The 19,684-nt window shown below is 42.0% G+C and overlaps 1 protein-coding gene across 12 annotated transcripts in view; it reads left to right on the forward strand.

The window, feature by feature from the left end:
* The window catches only part of TANC2 (tetratricopeptide repeat, ankyrin repeat and coiled-coil containing 2), a 378,583-nt gene that overhangs the window by 335,229 nt on the left and 23,670 nt on the right, over positions 1-19,684 (forward strand). For all 12 annotated transcript variants that reach the window (XM_061588302.1, XM_061588293.1, XM_061588296.1 and 9 more), the window contains 2 exons: positions 1,415-1,548; positions 3,697-3,820. In XM_061588302.1, the coding sequence (XP_061444286.1) occupies positions 1,415-1,548; positions 3,697-3,820 (258 nt within the window). The remainder of the gene's footprint in view (positions 1-1,414; positions 1,549-3,696; positions 3,821-19,684) is intronic.

Genomic DNA, 19,684 nt, shown 5'->3' on the forward strand with positions numbered 1-19,684 from the left:
CTTTGGTATACAGAAAAGTCTTTTGCTGCTGATGGGCTCTGTCTTGACCAAAAATAAAGACCAATTTTGCATTTAGATGGAATCATGTCTGTCTAAGGGTTGCATTCTAGGTTTTTCCCTGGTGAACCTCCAAAGACTTGTACTAAAATTGGTTTCTTATAAATATACAGGGTTTGGGTTTTTGTGTCCAAATTGCACTTCAGTGCCAGGGAGTCAAATCATTCAGTGCTTGGGTTCAGTTTTGGTTGAAACTCAAGTTCTTCATGTTCAGCCCAGTAAAGGTTTAGAAACCCATTCAGCATACCCGCATCAGTTCAGTTCTGATTCATGTGGGAAAATTTAAATGTCACTCACATGCTGCTGCTGAATTGCATACATGATCAGGTGATTCATGAATTTGTACTATTTTATATGATTAAACACTAGACAGAACCGTCTACGAATTGCACAGACACTGGAATGAGGGCACAAGGAAATATGGTGATTCTGGATTATTACTGGATAGAGAAATATGTAATATGATGGAAAATGTAGCAGATTAAACATTTTAAAATAATCAAATATCATCCATCCCCATGCAATCTCTTGAAATGCTGTGCTGCCTAGGATCCCGCAGAGCTGGCTATTACAGTTACAGCCTGATGGGAAATTTACTTTGTTGGAGCAGCAGCAGTCGTCGTCGTTGTAGTCGTCATCGTAATACTACTACTACTACTAATAATAATAATAAATATGGGGGTGATAAATGTATATGGGGAGGGGGAGCTATATCAAAAAAGTATTCTCTAGGATACCTTACTTAGATTCGGAGAGTATGACTTCAATCATTATCTCTTGTTACTTAACATACAGAAGTTATCATAAATGATACAGACAATAGCGCTGTTCAGGTGTTATCTAGTTAATTAAGCACATAAGGGAGAGCCAGGTAGCTCTACCCTGTCAATGAGTTGGAGGATGATCTTCTGAAGTGGGGAGCCTGCTGTACTCATTGAGGCTCCCCACACATTTTAGAACCCTGGAAAATTAGGGTTTTAAAATACAAAGGGGAGCCTCCACAAGCTCAGCAGACTCCCTGCTTCAGCTTGGAATGGTGACAAAAGGTGGGCCACCACTTGCATGTTTAGTTGGCATGACTAGGGAACGATTGAAGAGGACTAATATCTTTGCAGGGTCTGCATGATCTCTTATCTCTTGGGTAAGCCTTGGAAATTGTAACCTAAAGCCTTTTCTAGTTGAGGACCTCAATCCTTTTATTCTTTTATTTTATTTTGAAAATAGATTGTAACCCTCTAGGCATGGATTGTTTCTACTTTTGCCATTGCACAGCAGGTGCATACCATAGCTGCAAGTCATGAAGTAGATGGTTTTCTTGGAATGATCTTCATTCCAATCCGTCTTTTTTTTTTTCCAGCTCTGACTGCTGCAGCTGGACGAGGCAAGCTGGATGTTTGTCGTCTGCTTCTGGAACAGGGAGCAGCTGTAGCCCAGCCTAATCGACGTGGGGTTGTTCCATTATTCAGTGCTGTTAGACAAGGCCATTGGCAGGTAAGGGAAGTGGAAAGGAGTCTGTAGGAGGAAAAGGTCTGCTATATATCCTTGCCCTAATGAGAGAACAAATATGTACCCAGTGTGGGTTCTCAGAGTGACTTCTTCACACAGACATAGTTTTTTGAGTGGGATGTTCTCAACAACAATAATATGTGAGAGGTTTCAAAATACATTTCCCTGTGGAGAAGTCCTGAGGACTGCCATTCAATTTACGGCATCTTGGTGTTGCCACAGCACCTTAAAATAGATAGGTACATGTCTGAATCTTTCTGTGTCTCGGTTATGGAGGCTTTTAGATGCATCAGTGTTCTTCAGGAATGTAAGATGTAAAACGGAGTAAAGGAGCCAAACCTGTGACATTTATAGGACTACAAAAGGAAAGGAAATTATTTTGACCTGCTGCCAAAGAGAGCATTTCATACCAAATGCACTCCCTCCTTTGCGTATGATTCATATGTAATTGTACCTAACTCTCATTTAAAGCAAGCTTATGGTTCACAGATGCTAATAGAAACATCCTGTTCCAGAAGGAATATGTTTTACCCCAAAGCATTCCAATTTAAATTAGGCAATTTATTCTACATACTGTAGAAAACCCCATTAGTCTGATCCAGGTTAGGCAATTCACTGTGTATCCTCTATGTAGCCCTTTGTTGGCCTTCTCCACATGTCAGCAACCCTCCTCTTTTAGCAGTCCATAGTTCCAATCCATTCCCACCTAACATCTGGATAAATGAGGGTGTTACTTTGTTGTGTTTCTGGTTATGACAGTTGGTAACTCAAATATTCAAATCTGGGCATCTTCAGGATTCCATTTGTCTGAGCAAGCAGTTCAGCGTTCAGGTGGGAAGCTCTCATGGACATTTGCGTTAATTACATTAATTTAAAAGTATGGGCTTGCCAGTGCTATTGCAAAGGGTAGCAATGCTACATCAAGACAACTCAGCACACATCGATGCTGGTCAAGAAAGCATGCCTTAGATACGGAAGTGAGAGAGGGATCCGATAGCTCAAGGCAAATATCTTGGAAGCAGGAGAATGGGAGTTCAAATCATCCACAGCCTACCTGAGAGTGTAGGCATACCCTCATCGATACCGGTGGTGGAGAACCTCCAGCCCGTGGGCTGGGTGCAGCTCTCATGAACTCTGGATCTGTTCTGCCATCATCTGGCCATGTCTCATCCCCTCAGTGGCCCTGTTCCATTTCAAGGAGCTCACTTTGCAGCCTCCATCTAGAATCAGCATGGAACATGCTGCTATGCCTTGTTGCTGTTTTCCTTGTCATTCCACCACAATCTTGCTTAACTCACTTGTGCTGCTCTTCCTTTGCTGCTTTCTCTATGCAATCTCCAATCATTTGGGATGAGCATACGCCCTCAAGTCTCCACTATTACTGTTCAGCTCTCTCGGTCTCTCTGGAGGGAGATGGGAGAGGGCCTTTTACAGGGAGGGACTATGGAGAGACGGCTGCTCTAGTAATGAATTGAAGAATACATGGATGTCTTTGGAGGGTCTTTTCCTGGGGGAGAGCATTCAGGCCACAAAGCTGTCCTTTCAAGGTGCGCTGAAGGTGAGCCAAGGCTGAGCCCCAGAACCTGTATTCCAAGGAAGCATAAAACATTTAAATACCAGAGTTTAAAAATCCTAACTGGCATCTCCTTCCCCTTTCTCAGCATTAAAAAATAAAATAATATATTGTCACTATGTATGAATGAGGTGTGAATGTGCGAATAGATGTATTTCTACGAATAGAGTGTGGCTTTTTTCCCATTCACTTTGGCTTTGGCCGCTACCTTCACCGGCATGCAGCCCCTGGGAGATTAACCATGATGGAATGCAATGTAGGTGTTGGGCTAAAAAAGGTTCCACATCCCTGGTCTCAAGGATGGATACTCGGATCTGAAGTTTTCAGAATGTTCTATTTAAAATAAAAGTATTTTGAAGTTAAAGCCAATGGATAAGTGAGAAATGTTTGAGGGTAGAGGATTTTTGAAGTACTAGACTAAGTAGGTGCAGCATAGTGACATGTTCATTACAATCTAAAACTTGTAATGAGTACAGAGCATAGGGGCTTTTGCTATTTTTCATGGCTCACAAAGTGTGCCCAATTTGTACTCAATGCATCCTTGCTTTGTATGCTTTCAGATCGTTGATCTCTTGCTCACCCATGGTGCAGATGTTAACATGGCAGATAAACAAGGTCGGACTCCCTTGATGATGGCAGCTTCGGAGGGGCATTTGGGCACAGTAGAGTTCTTACTGGCACAAGGTTAGTTTGGGAGCAAAATTGAGATTAAATTCAAGTCTATGTAAATAGACTCAAAACTTACTCTGACGATAGATTTCAAGGTTAGCTGTCCACAAATTATAATGTTGGATGAAATAATGCAAGCTAGACTCATTAACATTTAGCATGCGTTATATGAATGCTTCATTTACTGTAGAATAGGCTTACTGAGTTCACTCACTTTTTAATGAGATCTACACAACTCTGTAAACAAAACATTCTCATCTCATGATTTCACTGTTTAGCTTCTGAGTTTTTACCAGAGTTCACAAAATCCAGCTCATATTACTTCAGTGGCATAGCTGTGCAATTTCACCAGGTGTACATCACCTATCGTGCTGCTATTCTGGCTTGTTATAACCTGTATAGACTGTTCTAGCCATTTTTTCTTTATCCTCAGTTTCTTTCTAGGGATCAAATATATCACTTTATCCCTTCCCTTTCCAAATAGTACTGCCTTTATATCTGGACAATCATAGTCAGGAGGGCAGTAAGAGGAGAGGAAGTATTTAAAGCAAAACAGCAATAATACTATACAAGGTGTATTGTTTAGTTCATGAAAGTTGTTTAAAAACTAATACAAATTATTAATAATAAACAAGAGCTAGGAGTGCTTCCTTAGATCATACTAGTCTGTTTCTGAAACTATCTTGGGTAAAATAACTTTCCCAATTATGTTTATCATTTCAGATATCATTCTGCAATAATTAATGATTTCTGATTTTAAATTTTTACATGGTTTTACTGTATGTGTATATGTGTGTAGGATTGTTGTAAACCACTTTGGGGTTTTTTAATGAATAGCAGTACAATTTATTTTTCTAAATAAATAAATTGATATCAAATTGTAAAGTGTAAAATGCATATGTTAATGAGTAAACTGTTCAGCAAATATCATTTAAACTGAATTTGGTGTACCCACAGCACAATTGTGAACAGTTTTCTGGGATCAACCATATTAGAATTAATATTCTATGATCAAAACCCCTTCAATTTAAAAAAGAAGAGTTAAAGCAATAATAAATTCACTAGCACACCAAAAAGCATGATATTGCAAATTAAGATGCCTGTTTTAATTTTTAGGTTTATTCACAACACTTTTATCTGCTTTTCATTATAAATCAACGCCAAAGCAGGGTACATTACCAATAAAACACAATAAAATCATATAATGAATCTATCAGTAAAATAGGGGAGAGCATATACACAATCAAAGAAATGTTTACAAAGTGCAGGAATACAAGGAAAAGCCTAGATGAAGTAGTCTTCAGTTGGCTGTGAAAGCTTATAACGCAGGAGGGTGTTCCATAATCTGAATGTCTGTATTGAGAACATCCTCTCTCAGGTTGCTGTATATTGAATCCCTTGCAAATGTGGCACTGTCAAGATGACGTCTCCACTAGATTTTGACATCTGGGCAGGTACACAAGGGAGAATGTGCTCTTTCAGGTATCTAGGTTCCAAGCTGCACACCTTGAACTTGGATTGGTATCGTATCGGCAGCTAGTGCAACTTCTTCAGAACTGGTGAAATAGGTTCTTAGAAGGCTGTTCCACTTAACAGCCTGGGGAATATGAGGAAGAAAACCAAAATGCTAGAAAAAGAAGAGTTTATTTGTAATCCAAGCCCAACTCGTTTCAGCCTTTGTGTATTTGGCAAGAAGTATCTGCTCATGGCCAGAGTTTGATTCCAACGAAAGGAGGAAGTCGAATCTCCGGTAAAAGGGGTCAAGGTCCACTCAGCCTTCCATCCATCCATGGTCGGTAAAATGAGTACCCGGCATATGCTGGGGGGTAAAGAAAGGCCAGGGACAGAACTGGCAATCCCACCCCATATATATGGTCTGCTTAGTAAACGTCGCAAGACGTCACCCTAAGAGTCGGAAACAACTCGCACTACAAGTGCGGGGACACCTTTATCTTTACCTTTATCTTCCAATAAGCAAAATGCTTTCACCAATGGAAGATACTTCTTGCCAGCCTTTATTCCCTTGATGAAGGCCTAAATACACAAAGGCTGAAACGCGGTGGGCTTGGATTACAAATAAACTCTTATTTTTCTAGCATTTTGGTTTTCTTCCTCATATTCCCCTGGTTTTACTTGTTAGCCACTTTCTGTTGCTGTTCCACTTAACAACCTGACCATGGCATTTTGCACTAGCTGTAGCTTCTAGACCAAGTTCAAAGGCAGCCCCAGATATGGTGCATTGCAGCAATCCAGCTTTGAGATTATCAGTGCAAGTGGCTAGACTGTCCATGAACAGTATGCCGTAGCTGGCATATCAGCCATAACTGGAAATAGGCAATTCCCCTAATTCCGGGACAAGGAACTTCCTATCCATAAGGCTCCATCTTGTCAGGATTCAGTTTTAGCCTCTTGGCCGTTGTCCAGCCCACTACTGCATCCAGACACCAGTTCAGGACTTGCCCAGCCCCTCTTGACTCAGATGATAGTTAAATAGAATTGGATATCATCAGCATACGGATGGCACTTTATTCCATATCTCCTAATGACTGCCCCTCATGCCTTCATATAGATGTTGAATAGCACTGGAGACAGAATGGAACCCATAGAGCTCCACAGCCTAACTGCCATGGGGCTGAGGTATGATCATCAGGACATGACCCTGCAGATCAGAGTGGAACCACTGTATCACCATGCCCCTGACTCCCAAGCCATAGTGATGGCCCAGAATGATACCATAGTCAACAGTATCAAAAGCCTCTGAGAGATCAAGGAAAATGGTCACACTCCCCCGTGTCTGTCTTTTGATAAAGGTCATCCATCAGGGTGACTAAGGCTGATTCTGTCCCCACACTAGGCCTGAACCCAAACAGGAATGGAGTTACATATTCTATTTCTTCAAAAAGTGTCTGAAGCTGTACAGCTACCAACCTCTCAAGCACCTTCTCTAAGAATGGAATATTAGCAACAGGGCGGTAGTTGTTAACCTCTGGGTCCAATGTGGGTTTCTTGAAGGGGCACAACACCAGCTCCTTCAATACATCAGACTCTTCCACAATGACTTGTTTACTACACAGTGGACTATCTGGTGAATTCCCTCTTGCTTGTTTGAATTAGACAGGAAAGGCAAGAGGTGAGACAGCACGTAGTTAGATCACTGCTTCAAGCATCTTGTCCATATTCTCAGGCCTCAAAATCTGAAACTAATACCAGAAAACCAGAGCACATGATTTACGGAAGAGGGTGCGTCTGAACTAGGGATGGACGCATCTGTCGATTTTTGGTTTCTCTCAGTTTCTCTTTTTTCCAGTCATAAGTTTAGTTCACCACATTTACACATCAATTTGTGATTTTTTTAAGTCCTCATGAAAATTAATCACTGTTTTAGTGTACATGTCTCCTAATATGTACATTTTGAATGCAATGTTGCCTAAGTGCAAGCAATTTTCCCTAATGCAATACATTTTTATATGTTTTTTCACTAATATAAGCATTTTTATGCACCCCTTTCCCCTAATACACCAATTTTATACACTTTTTTGTTGGAGAACTATATCACAAAACTTAGAGAAGTGCAAATTTCAAAGAACAGCTGTGTTGCAGTTTGTGGGTTGTTTCAGGAAATGCAAATTAGGTAGGTGTGCATTCAAATATGATCCAAACCAAATTTTCCCCCATTCCTGCTCTGAGCACATGCTCATGTCAGGATTTGTTTTCAAATTGATCTCAGTCCTCTCTCATACACACAAATCCACTTCTGGCTTTCTCCCAAGCTTTCTTCATTTCTCATTTGGTCTATGACCGTAAATAAAATCAATCAATCAATCAATCAATTGTCATTTCTGCAGTCTAATGAAGGGGGAGACTTTTTGTTTTGCTATTGTTAAAATATTGGGAGTCAGATTTTTTTGTTGATCAATTTCAAATCAACCCTAGATCTGCCAGCAGATCTAAGTCTACCTTCTGCCCACCCATGATCTAAACCAGCAAAAGGAAACTAAAGATATGTTTTGGGTGGTAATGCGAAATATTTGTACAGCTATAACTTGGACTTCTTACTTTGATCATTCTGAAACAGATTACTCATCAAGTAAATTCTTTGATTTTAATATGAGCCTGCCCGGGCCCCGAGATTTTCAGGAGAGGCCCTTCTCTCAGTCCCAACACCCTCGCAAGTGCGATTGGTGGGGACGCGAGATAGGGCCTTCTCGGTGGCTGCTCCTAGGTTCTGGAACTCCCTTCCTAGGGAGGCACGAATGGCCCCCTCCTTGCCATCCTTCCGTTGGCAAGTAAAGACTTTTTTATTCTGACAGGCTTTTGGGATAGGAGGTGTTTAGGATTGGGCTTTACAAGGCTTGTTTTATTGTTTTATATTATTATTTGTATTATTTTTAATTGTTTTTAGATTTTTAAGTGCCTTTCACGGTTTTAAGGTTGTGCATAGTTTAATTGTATTTTAATTGTATGGTTTTCTATGTTTTTAACTACATGTAGTTCTATTTGTAAGCCACCCTGAGTTCCAGTTTGGAAAAAGGGCGGGGTAAAAATAAAGTTTCAATTCAATTCAATTGACAACATATCTTAATGTTATGACAAATAGACTATGCCAGCTTTATAATTATAGAACTGAAAAACCCACGGCCGTAAGTATGCAGCTGCTTCCACAGCTGTATAATTTCCCTCAGTACCTGCTGCTGTTGCTAATACATAGAAATTCCAGAGTACCATAAACATCATAGTTAGGTAGTTATGTTAGGTATTTGGTCTGATGGAACAGTATTTCCCCAGTGGCACATGGAGAGAAATCCTTCTCCTTGGGATTATTCCTCTCTATGGCTGATCCAGAATCTTCTATCTTCCTTGGGGGGGGGGATCACAACACCCAGGTCCTATCTGTTGCTGAAATCAGTTGGAGTGGCTAGAGCTCCATAAGAAACTATTAGCTTCTTTAGAGTCCTTTTCTCTGCTTCGTTTTTTTCTGTCATTCTACACCCTTCCTCCTCTTCTCTAACTTTATTTTTCATCTTCAATTATCTTCCTTTTACTGCCTGCCCTTTCCCTTTCCTTTCTTTCGGAGCTCTTGCCATTAGGGGATCATTTAGGGTGCAGGCAGGGTGGGGAAAACAATTGCTGTTTACAGGCCTTACTTGCAAGTAAGTGAGGCTCAAAGCTGCTTTCTGCTGAGACGGGGAAAGAGAGGACAGTAGCCACTCATTACAACTGCCTATCCTGGCCTCTATAGCAGCATCTTCAAGCAGCTTAAGGAAGAAAGCATGTGCTGCTACACAAGTGGCTGCTCCCTGCATCTGATATCAAGGGAAAGTGTGTGAAGGTGGCTCTATTGATTATCAGAAAGGCTGCAGCCGCGACACGTACTGCCCTCCCTCACCACAGGGACAGTTGCTGCATTGGTCTTCACTGCCATGGCCAGTGCGAGTGGCGCATCCCTCTCTAGACAAAACTGTGGGGATAATGATTTCTCAGAGGACAGTGAGAGAGATCAGGGGCATCCATCCCTCTAGTCCCTGAAGACAGAACTGGCTACTCCTTTGACCAGACACAATTCTGAAGGGTAAGTCAAGAGAGGGCCCCTTAGTCTGCACCTTCTCAGACCTTTCCAGGGGAGGAGGGCTTCTCTGCCCTGTCAATTGGTCATGGGCCTGATTGCAAAGACGTAAGGAATGTCATGCCTTCTGAATCCCACATAGCATTCAGCAATCTCACTTCTCAGCCCACAGTTAAGGAGAGAGAGAGAAAAAACAGGTAGCTCCAAAGAGAGGTCTGCTGCTAAAACATCTTAAAAACAGACTTTAAAATATATTAAAACAAACATCTTTAAAAACATTTTTTTTAAAAGCTTTAAAAATCTTAAAAAGCAATCCCAGCGCAGATGCAAACTGGGATGAGGTCTCTACTTAAAAGGCTTGTTGAAAGAGGAAGGTTTTTAGTAGGCACTGAAAAGATAATATAGATGGTGCCTGTCTAATATTTAAGGGGAGGGAATTCCAAAGGGTAGGTGCCATTACACTAAAGATCTGCTTCCTATGTTGTTTGGAACACACCTCCTGTTAAGATGGTATCCGCAGAAGGCCCTCACCTGCAGAGCGCAGTGATCAACTGGGTATATAATGGGTAAGATGATCTTTCAGGTATCCCGGTCCCAAGCTGTATAGGGCTTTGTACACCAAAACCAGAACCTTGAACTTGGCCTGGCAGCTAGTGGGCAGCCAGTGCAATTTTTTGAGCAGCGGGGTGACATATTGGCTCCATTGAGCAGTCACCCTGCTGCATTTTGCACCAGCTGCAGCTTTCGGACTAACCTCAAGGGCAGCTCCACATAGAGCGCCTGGAGATTACCATGGACAGTGGTATATACCGTGTGCATGGACAGCAGTGGTCAGGCTATCCCAGTCCAGAAATGGCTGCAGCTGATTTACCAGCCAAAGCTGGTAAAAGGCACTTCTAGCCACTGAGTCACTTTGATATCTATTGACAAGGATGGATCCAGGAGCACCCCCAGATTACGGACTTGCTCTTTCAGAGGGAGTACAACCCCATCCAAAGCAGGCAATTGACCAGTTATCTGAACTTGAGAGACACCAACCACAGCTTCTCCGTCTTGCTAGGATTCAGGCTCAGTTTATTGGCCCTCATCCAGCCCACCACTGAGTCCAGGCACCAGTCCAGGGCTTGCATGCCCTCTCCCAATTCAGATGTTATAGAGGAATAGAGCTGGGTATCATCAGCATAGCGCTGACACCTCACCCCAAAACCCCTGATAACCACTTCCAAGAGCTTCATATGGATGTTAAATAGCATTGGGGACAAGATGGTCCCCTGCAACACCCCACAGCATAACTGCCAGGGGGCTGAAAGACAATCACCCAATGCTATTCTCTGAAAATTACCCTGGATTGGAACCACTGTAAAACAGTGCCTCCGATACCCATCTCACCAAGTCGACTCAGAAGGATACCATGGTTAATGGTATCAAAAGCCTCTGAGAGATCAAATAGGAATAACAGGGTTGCACTCCCCCTGTCCTTTTTCCGATAAAGGTCACCCATCAGAGCGACCAAGGCGAATGCAGTCCCATAACCAGGCCTGAACCAAGATTGGAATGGGTTAAGATAATTTGTTTCATCCAAGAGTACTTGCAGTTGCTGTTCCACAACCCTCCCAATCACCTTCCCTAAAAGGGGGCTATTTGCAACCGGGCAGTAGCTGTCACAAACCAATGGGTCCAGGGTGGGCTCTTTCAGGAGTGGTTGGATCACTGCCTCTTTCAGGGCAGCTGGGACCACTCCCTCCCACAAAGATTAATTGACCACACTCTGGATCCACTTGGTCATACCCCCTTGGCTAGCTTTAATAAGAAAGTCAAGGGTCGAGAGGACACGTTGTTGGTCCACATCATCAGGCTGCATCAACTGAAACTGATCCCAAGAAGTTGCAGCAGATGTTGCACTGGACACCTCACAGGGGAACTACAATAGATGTGGATGAGGCATCAAGATTGCTACGGAAGCAAGCAACTTTACCCTCAAAGTGCCTTGCAAACAATTTAGAGTGGGCCTCTGAAAGGTCTAAAACTCAGTTTCTTCCTGGAGTTGATGAAAACAGACCCCTGACAATATGGAAAAGTTCCACTGGACAGCTACTTGAGGAAGTGATGGTGGCAGAGAAGTGGGCCTTCTTCGCCACCTTCAGTGCCACACAGTAGGCACAGTTATGATGTTTTACTTGTGCCTGATCAACCTCTCAGCACGTCTTTCACCACTTGCACTCTGGCCACCACCCAGCTTGTTTCATTGCTCTTAGTTCACTGGTTACCAAGGTGCAAACTGGGCTCCACAATGCTTGTGGTTGTTGCTCGAGGCAACCATGTTAAGAGCCTGACACATCTCGTTACGATTCTTGATCTTTCGTGACAGAACGCAGTGCCCAGTCCCCAGATTTCATATCTTTGTTCCCTCTCCAAAAGCCCTTGCAACAGATGTAATGGAAGTGGACTGGCCTCAGGGTTGCCTTTATGCATTCCCGCCTTTTTTGCTCATGACACAGACAGTGAGATGGATTTGGTGCTACTGGATGGGAGTCTTCCTGGTAGCACCTCACTGGTTGCGGAGACCCTGGTTTTCCAAGCTCCTTCACCTGCCGCATTCTGTTGAGGGAGTATATGTTGTCTCAGGGTCCAGTGCTCCATCCTCCCCCAGGCCTTTACCAGCTGACAGCCTGGAAGCTGAGTCCCTCTGGTTTACTAAACTGGCCTTTTCTGGGACAGTTTTTGGACACTGTTTTGGTGTCACACAGGCCTTTGAACATTGGGGTCTATGAATCCACCTGGAAAGTGTTCATGACTTGGGAGTGAGGTCCTAGGGTGAGATCCAGGGGATAGGGACATCAAGGATGTGTTGGGATTCCGTCAGTCTTGGATAGATGAGGTCTCAGTACTAGTGCCATCAGATGCCGAGCAGCAGCCTTATTTGTCATGTCCGGTTGGACAGGCAACTCCACGTTGCCTTCTCACTCCGCTGTTTAAGTGTTTTGTTAAAGGAGTCGGCCAACAGAATTCCCTTCGTCCACAGGTTCCTCACAGGTATTAAAATTGAATTTTGATGGCTCTCATGGGGTCACCCCTTTGAACTTTTGGCTACACGTTCCTTGAAAATTCTCATCTTTAAAATGGTTTCTTGGTGGCAATCATGTTAGCCATAATCAGGACAAGGTAGTGCTTTGGTCTGATCAGCCTTTGTTCCTAAGATAAATTCACTTTTCCAGGGATTCCAGGATGTAGTATGACCTCCCTTTTGTCCAAACCCTTCTGAACCCCAAGAATAGACCTTGCACACCCTGATTGTTTGTAGAGCACTCTGTTCTACCTGGATAGCATGGCAGGGTTCCAGAAAGTGGAGGCCTTATTCGTGGGCTGACGGCCCATCCTCTTCAAGGGACTCTATGTTGGCAGCATATAATCCCATATCTGAGATTGTTGGATGGCCACATGGGCATCTTTTTTATTCTGTTTCCTGATTCCTAACTGAGCAGAGTAGAGTATCAGCTGGTGCAGAGGAGATACAAGCGAGCCAGCTCTCAGAGAGTGAGCAAACAGAGCAAGTGAACAGGGAGAGCTAACAGGAGTTTGGCAGAGGAGGTGTAGGGAGGAAGACAGACAAAGGGCTCTGACGCCGTGTGCTCTGACTGTGCTCTCAAGGGCTCCATAGCAGCTTGATTGGAAGGGGCATGGACTGATAGCTGCTGAGTGCAACTAGGAGCAGCTGTGTGTGCTGGGAGCTTTCATTCTGTTTCCTGACTCCTAACTGAGCAGAGCAGAGGGAGCTGTGTCAGCTGGTCCAGAGGAGATACATGCGAGCCAGCTCTCAGACAGCGAGCAAACAGGGAGAGCGAACAGGCGTTTGGCACAGGAGTTCAGCAGGGGAGGTCCCTAAAGCTTTTTTTCCTTGTACCAGTGGGATTGTCTTATTTACCCTGAAGGAGGACAGGACAAAGCCCAGATCATTCCAGTACAAGTATAAAGAAACAAACAAAAGGCAGTAGAGACTATGGACAGGAAGGACAGTGGTGATGACCTGCAAGGTGTGTGCAATGTTTGTTTTCTTGCCTGAGAACTACATGGTGAACACGTGCAACAAGTGCAAGCTGGTGGCAATGTTGGAAGAAAGAGTGAGGGGCCTGGAATGGCAGGCGGACACAATGAAGAGCCATAAGAGAAGAGAAAGAGTTCTTAGAATGCTAAAACAACAGCAGCAAAGAGAAATACAGGAGGTGGAAGAACAGCAGCATGTTGAAGCAGAAGAGGAGACCACTTCCAGGCACTTGAGGATAAGACTGGAGGACAACCTCATTCTCTCACTGAGGTATTTCTTTGTAATTTCATTCTTATGATACAGTTACGTTATTGTAAACCACTTAGGGATTTAGCATATTAAGTGGTATATAAATATTATTAATGATAATGATAACCTGCAGGAGAAGAATTGCAGGAGACCCCATGCGACAGCAAGCGAGAGGCTGAAGCTTAGTCAAGCAGAGGCAATGAAACCATGCTCCACGGCAAGATGAAGAGAAGAGTAGTAGGAGACTACTTGGGATTGAAACCCAAGTATGCTGAGAAGATCCATGGACTTGCCAGGTATGCTGTCTCACTGGAGGACAGATTAGAGATGTGACAGAAGGGTTGCCATAGTTCATAAAGCCCACTGGCAGATATTTCTTTTCATTTGTGTGGGAACAAATGATACTGGCAAACAGAGCTACGATGAAATCACGTCAGACTTTGAAGCTCTGAGGAAAAACCTCAAGGACTTTGGGGCCCAGATAGTTTTCTCATCCATCCTTTCAGTACTTCAAAGAGGAATGGAAAAGCAAAGAAAAACACTCCACATGAATGAGTGGCTACAAAGGTGGAGGCTTTGATTCCTGGAAGATGGACTGCTGGCAAGTGATGGGTTGCACCTCACAAGGAGTGGGAAGAATGTGTTTGGCCACAGCATGGAGAATTTAATCAGGAGAGCTTTAAATGGAATCTTCCTGCCCTGGGCTCCTGCCAGAAGGGTGGGATATAAATCAAATAATAAATAAATAAATAAATAAAATCTTAAAGAGGAGGGAGACGCAAACTTGGCGGTAATGACTAACAAAGGCTTGTGCACAATAAGAGGAACTGAGGGGTCGGCTGTAATGGGGCCAGTAATAGTCTTCATAAAAATGTAGGAAGGAAGCCAGACCATAAATCACATGGTCTTCTATGTCTGTATACTAATGCCCAGAGTATGGGAAACAAACAAGACGAACTTGAGCTCTTAATACAGGAGAGTAAATATGACTTGATAGGTATTGGACTACAACCTGGGAGACCAGGGTTCGAATCCCCATACGAAGCTCACTGGGTGACCTTGGGCCAGTCGCTGCCTCTCAGCCTCAGAGGAAGGCAATGGTAAACCACCTCTGAATACTGCTTACCGTGAAAACCCTATTCATAGGGTCGCCATAAGTTGGAATCAAAGGCAGTACATTTCCATTTTTCAGGTATAACTGAAACTTGGTGGGATGACTCCCGTGACTTGGAATACAGCAATTGAAGAATATAACTTGCTCAAAAAGAACGGAAGGAATAGAAAGGGAGGCAGAGTCATGCTATAAAAAATATATATCCCTGCACAGAAACATAGGAAGATGAGCTTGGTAGCTCCACCAGGAATATCTGGATTAAAATTAATGTGGTAAGGAATAAAAGGAATGTGGTGGCAGGAGTGTACTACTGACCACCCAATCAAGGAGAAGATGTGGATGAAACTTTTGAAAAGCAAATTGCCAATGTTTCAAGGAGGCATGATGTAGTAGTCATGGGGGACTTCAATTACCCCGATGTCTGTTGGGAGACAAATTCTGCCAAACACGGCCCCTCCAAGAAATTCCTGACTTGTGTTGGAGATAACTTTCTCCCACAGAAAGTGGAGGAAGCAACTAGAGGATCAGCTATCTTTGACTTGATTCTAACCAATAGAGATGACTTGGTGGATGAAGTGGCAGTTATGGGAACTCTGGGGAAAAGTGACCACACTATACTTGAGTTCTTTATTTTAAATAGCAAAAGCTGAGACTAGCCATACGCGCACCCTAGACTTCAGGAAAGCTGATTTTAATAAACAACAATTGTAAGTAAGGTTCCATGGTAAGTGACCCTAATGAAAAAAATAGTACAAGATGGATGGGAGTTTCTAAAAAAGGAACTTCTAAAAGTATAATGGTAAACAATTCCATCAAGGAAAAAAGGGTGAAGACAACAGAAGGAGCCAGTGTGGCTTCACAGAAAACTTAGAGATGACCTGACAACACAAAAAAGCACGGATACAGAAAGTGGAAGGAAGGGTGGACTTCCGGGAAGGGTGACTTCGCTTGTGCTTGCTTTTGAGATGGGCTCCCGCCTCAAAAGAAGCTTATTCAGATATAAATCAGTCAGAACATTTTTATTTTGACTGATGAAATTTCTCCCGGGCAGGGAGAAACGTAGAGATCAACCTCAAAGCCTGTTTTTGTTGGGAGGACTGGATTTCATTAATTTATGAATTTATTAATTTATGAGAAAAGGTCCAGCCAGCAATGCCGGATGGACTTCCGAACAAGCTCTATCTGTTTAATGCGATACGTTTATCTTTTCTTCAAAGAGAAAACAGACTAACAGGCAAGCACCCTTCTTTCTATTATTTTTTTTACTTGGTTTAAACTGTTGCAGCAAAAAGAGATTTGTCAATTTAATCAGCTTTAAAGAGCTTCTGGGTGAGCTATAACTCTTCTCTGTTATTCACGAAATTAACAGCTTATCTCTGTTTCTATTGCAAAAAGCTGTCCTGGAAGTGCATTCTAAAGATATAAACAGAAGAGGGATTTCTATTCCGAGGAACATTATATTGTCTGGGACTATGCTCTTTTTGGTCTATTTTATTTTGACGAATCTGCTTCTTCACGACGACGCTAACTGTTTTGATGCTGGGAACTAAATTTGTTTTGTATTCTTGAACATAGAGAGATAAGGCAGGCTGCTCTGTTTATACTGTGATGTCATCAAGCCTGGAATATTAACCCAATTGTTGCTGAAATAAGAAGTGGTTCTTCTTTATTTTTGTTTTGCTTTGTTTTCGTGGTTTTAAAAATGGCAATCAAGAAAGTGGCTGAGAATCTGGAAGTAATTATGTTTCAGAAAATAATGGATGAGATTGAGATAACGAAACAAACCCTGCGACAGGGCAGTAAGGAGCTGAAAATTGAACTGAGCAAAATGACGCAGGAGCTTAAAGAAATAGGGGATCCTGTGAGAGAGGAGAATGAGATCAGAGATGAGAAAAGAAAAAATAAAGGGAAGATACAAGCCCTGGAGATTGGAACAAATGTGGAATTGGAAAAAGATCTGGAGTTTATGGATATTAGAAATAAAATCTACTGTTTGGAATTTAACGTTATCTCTGAAGAAATTAATGAAGATATTAGAGATAAAGTTATCAATGGCTTGGATAATCTTCTGGACTGGAATGACGTGATGGAGCTTGATATAGAGAAAATCTATGGAATTAACTGCAGCCATGTGACAGTGGAAAAACTCTCAAGAGATGAGCCAGTGCATTTTGTAAAAAAGAAGAACAGAGATATGACTTTACAACAATATTTCAGCAACTTATTCAGAATTGATGGCAAGAAAATATTTGGGATAGAGGAAATTCCCATCAGACTCTTATTATATGACTATGGCTATGACAGCAAGATTATTATGGAATACTGATAATGGAAGATTGGACACTGAAATTACTGGACTTAACAGGACTATTGAAGATGGAAGATGGAATTAATAGGGATAATGGAATAATGGCTATTGAAATTATTGGACCTAACAGATTTTGATGAGATGGATTAATCGATATGTTTATTTGGACTATGGTTATGACAATAAGATTATTATTATTATTAACGAGATGGATTAATCAACATGTTTATTTGGAGAAAAATTGATAGATATATTTCTTAAAGAATTGAAACCTCTCTTTGACTTTTTGTGGAAAGAATAAAGTAATGTTTATGAGATTTGATGATTAATTAAGATAACTACTGGAGGAAAGTGATTTTATAATATAATTCAAGAGACAGGATTGTTATATATTGTAGACCTATAACTGATTTGACCTACGACAAATGGGAAGTCAACATTTTATTTTTTTTGTTTAATCATTTTTGTTTTGTTTTGTTTTTTGTCTTTGAATGTTTTATGATTTTGTTTTGTATGTTTTATGAAAATTTGAATAAAAATTATTGTAAAAAAAAAAAAAAAAACAGAAAGTGGAAGGAAGGCCAGGCCACAAAGGAAGAGTACAGACAGGTAGCATGGAATTGCAGGGATGGAGTCAGGAAGGCTAAAGCTGAGAATGAACTGAGGTTAGCGAGAGATGCCAAAATCAACAAAAAGGTTTTCTTCAGGTACATCCATAGTAAAAGACAGAGAAAATAAACGGTGGTACAGTTATTCAGTGAGTATGGCAAACTGATAACAGATGACAAAGAAAAGGCAGAAGTGCTCAATTCCTACTTTGGCTCAGTCTTTTCCTAAAAGAGGCTATATCACCCTCCTGGCAAACATGAAGTTGAAGGGGCAGGATTATAGCTTGAGATTGATAGACAAATGGTCAAGGAATACCTAATCACTTTGAACAAGTTCAAATCTCCAGGGCCTGATGAACTGCATCCTAGAGTATTGAAGGAACTGGCTGAAGAACTCTCAGAACTGCTCTCTATTTGCGAAATGGTGAAGGATGGGTGAAGTGCCAGATAACTGGAGGGGGGCTAAAAAGGGCAAAAAGAAGGAACCTGGGAACTACAGACCAGTCAGTCTGACATTGATGCCTGGGAACAATCTGGAGCAGATTATAAACGGTCAGTCTGTAAGCACCTTGAAAACAATACAGTGATTACTAGAAGCCAACATAGATTTATCAAGAATAAATGCTGCCAGACTAATCTTACCTCATATTTTGATCAGGTAACCTCCCTGGTAGACTGTGAGAATCCTGTGGACATATATATGTCGACTTCAACAAAGCTTTCGACAAAGTGCCCCATGATGTTCTGATTAGCAAACTAGCTAAATGTGGGACAACTATCAGGTGGATCCATAGTTGGCTACAGAATTGTACTCAAAGAGTGCTTATCAATAGTTCCTTCTTAAACTGGGGACAGATAATGAGCAGGGTACTGCAGGGCTCAGTCCTTGTCCAGGGCTCTTCAACATTTTTATTAATGACTTGGATGAAGAGGTGCAAGGAATGCTTATCAAATTTGCAGATGATACAAAATTGGAAGAGATAACTAATAGCTTGGAAGACAGAAACAAAATTCAAAGGGATCTTAATAGGCTGGAGCATTGGGCTGAAAACAGCAGAATGAAATTTAACAGGGATAAGTGCAATGTTCTACACCTAGGAAAAAGAAACCAAATGCACAGTTATAATAAGGGGGATACTTGGCTAGCAATACTACTTGCAAGAAGGATCTTGGGATTGTTGCTGATCACAAGCTAAATATCAGCCCACAGTGTGATGTGGCTGCAAAAATGGCAAATGCTAATTTAAGCTGCATTAACAGAAGTATAGTTTCCAAATCGTGTAAAGTATTGGTTTCCCTCTATTCAACACTGGGTAGGCCTCCTCTTTACTACGTCCAGTTCTGGACATCGCACTTTAAGGATGCAGACAAACTGGAACGAATTCAGAGGAGGGCAATGAGGATGATCAGGGGACTAGAAACAAAGCCCTATGAGGAGAGACTGAAAGAACTGGGCATGTTTAGCCTTGAGAAGAGAAGACTGAGGGGAGATATGATAGCACTTTTCAAGTACTTGAAAAGTTGCCACACAGAGGAGGGCCAGGATCTCTCCTCGATTGTCCCAGAGCACAGGACACAGAATAATGGGCTCAAGTTTCAGGAAGCCAGATTTCAACTGAACATCAGGAAAAACTTCCTAATTGTTAGAGTGGTACAACAATGGAGCCAATTACCTAGGGAGGTGGTGGGTTTTCCAACAGTGGAGGTATTCAAGAGGCAGCTGGACAGCCAACTATTGGGTATGCTTTAATTTGGATTCCTGCGTTGAACAGGGGGTTGGACTCGATGTCCTTATAGGCCCCTTCCAACCCTACTAGCCTATGGTTCTACGTACGTTTGCTCAGAGCTTGGAAGTAACTTGTTATAAATAACGAGTTACTTGTAATTTATTACTTTTTTGAGTAGTGAGTGGGTAACTTTGTTACATTTTGCTGGTAATAGAACAAGTAGTCATTTCATTACTTTTGAGCTGCAACTTTAACTTTTCCATCATCA

Source organism: Rhineura floridana, chromosome 11, assembly GCF_030035675.1.
Source record: "Rhineura floridana isolate rRhiFlo1 chromosome 11, rRhiFlo1.hap2, whole genome shotgun sequence".
Classification (NCBI taxonomy): Eukaryota; Metazoa; Chordata; class Lepidosauria; order Squamata; family Rhineuridae; genus Rhineura; species Rhineura floridana.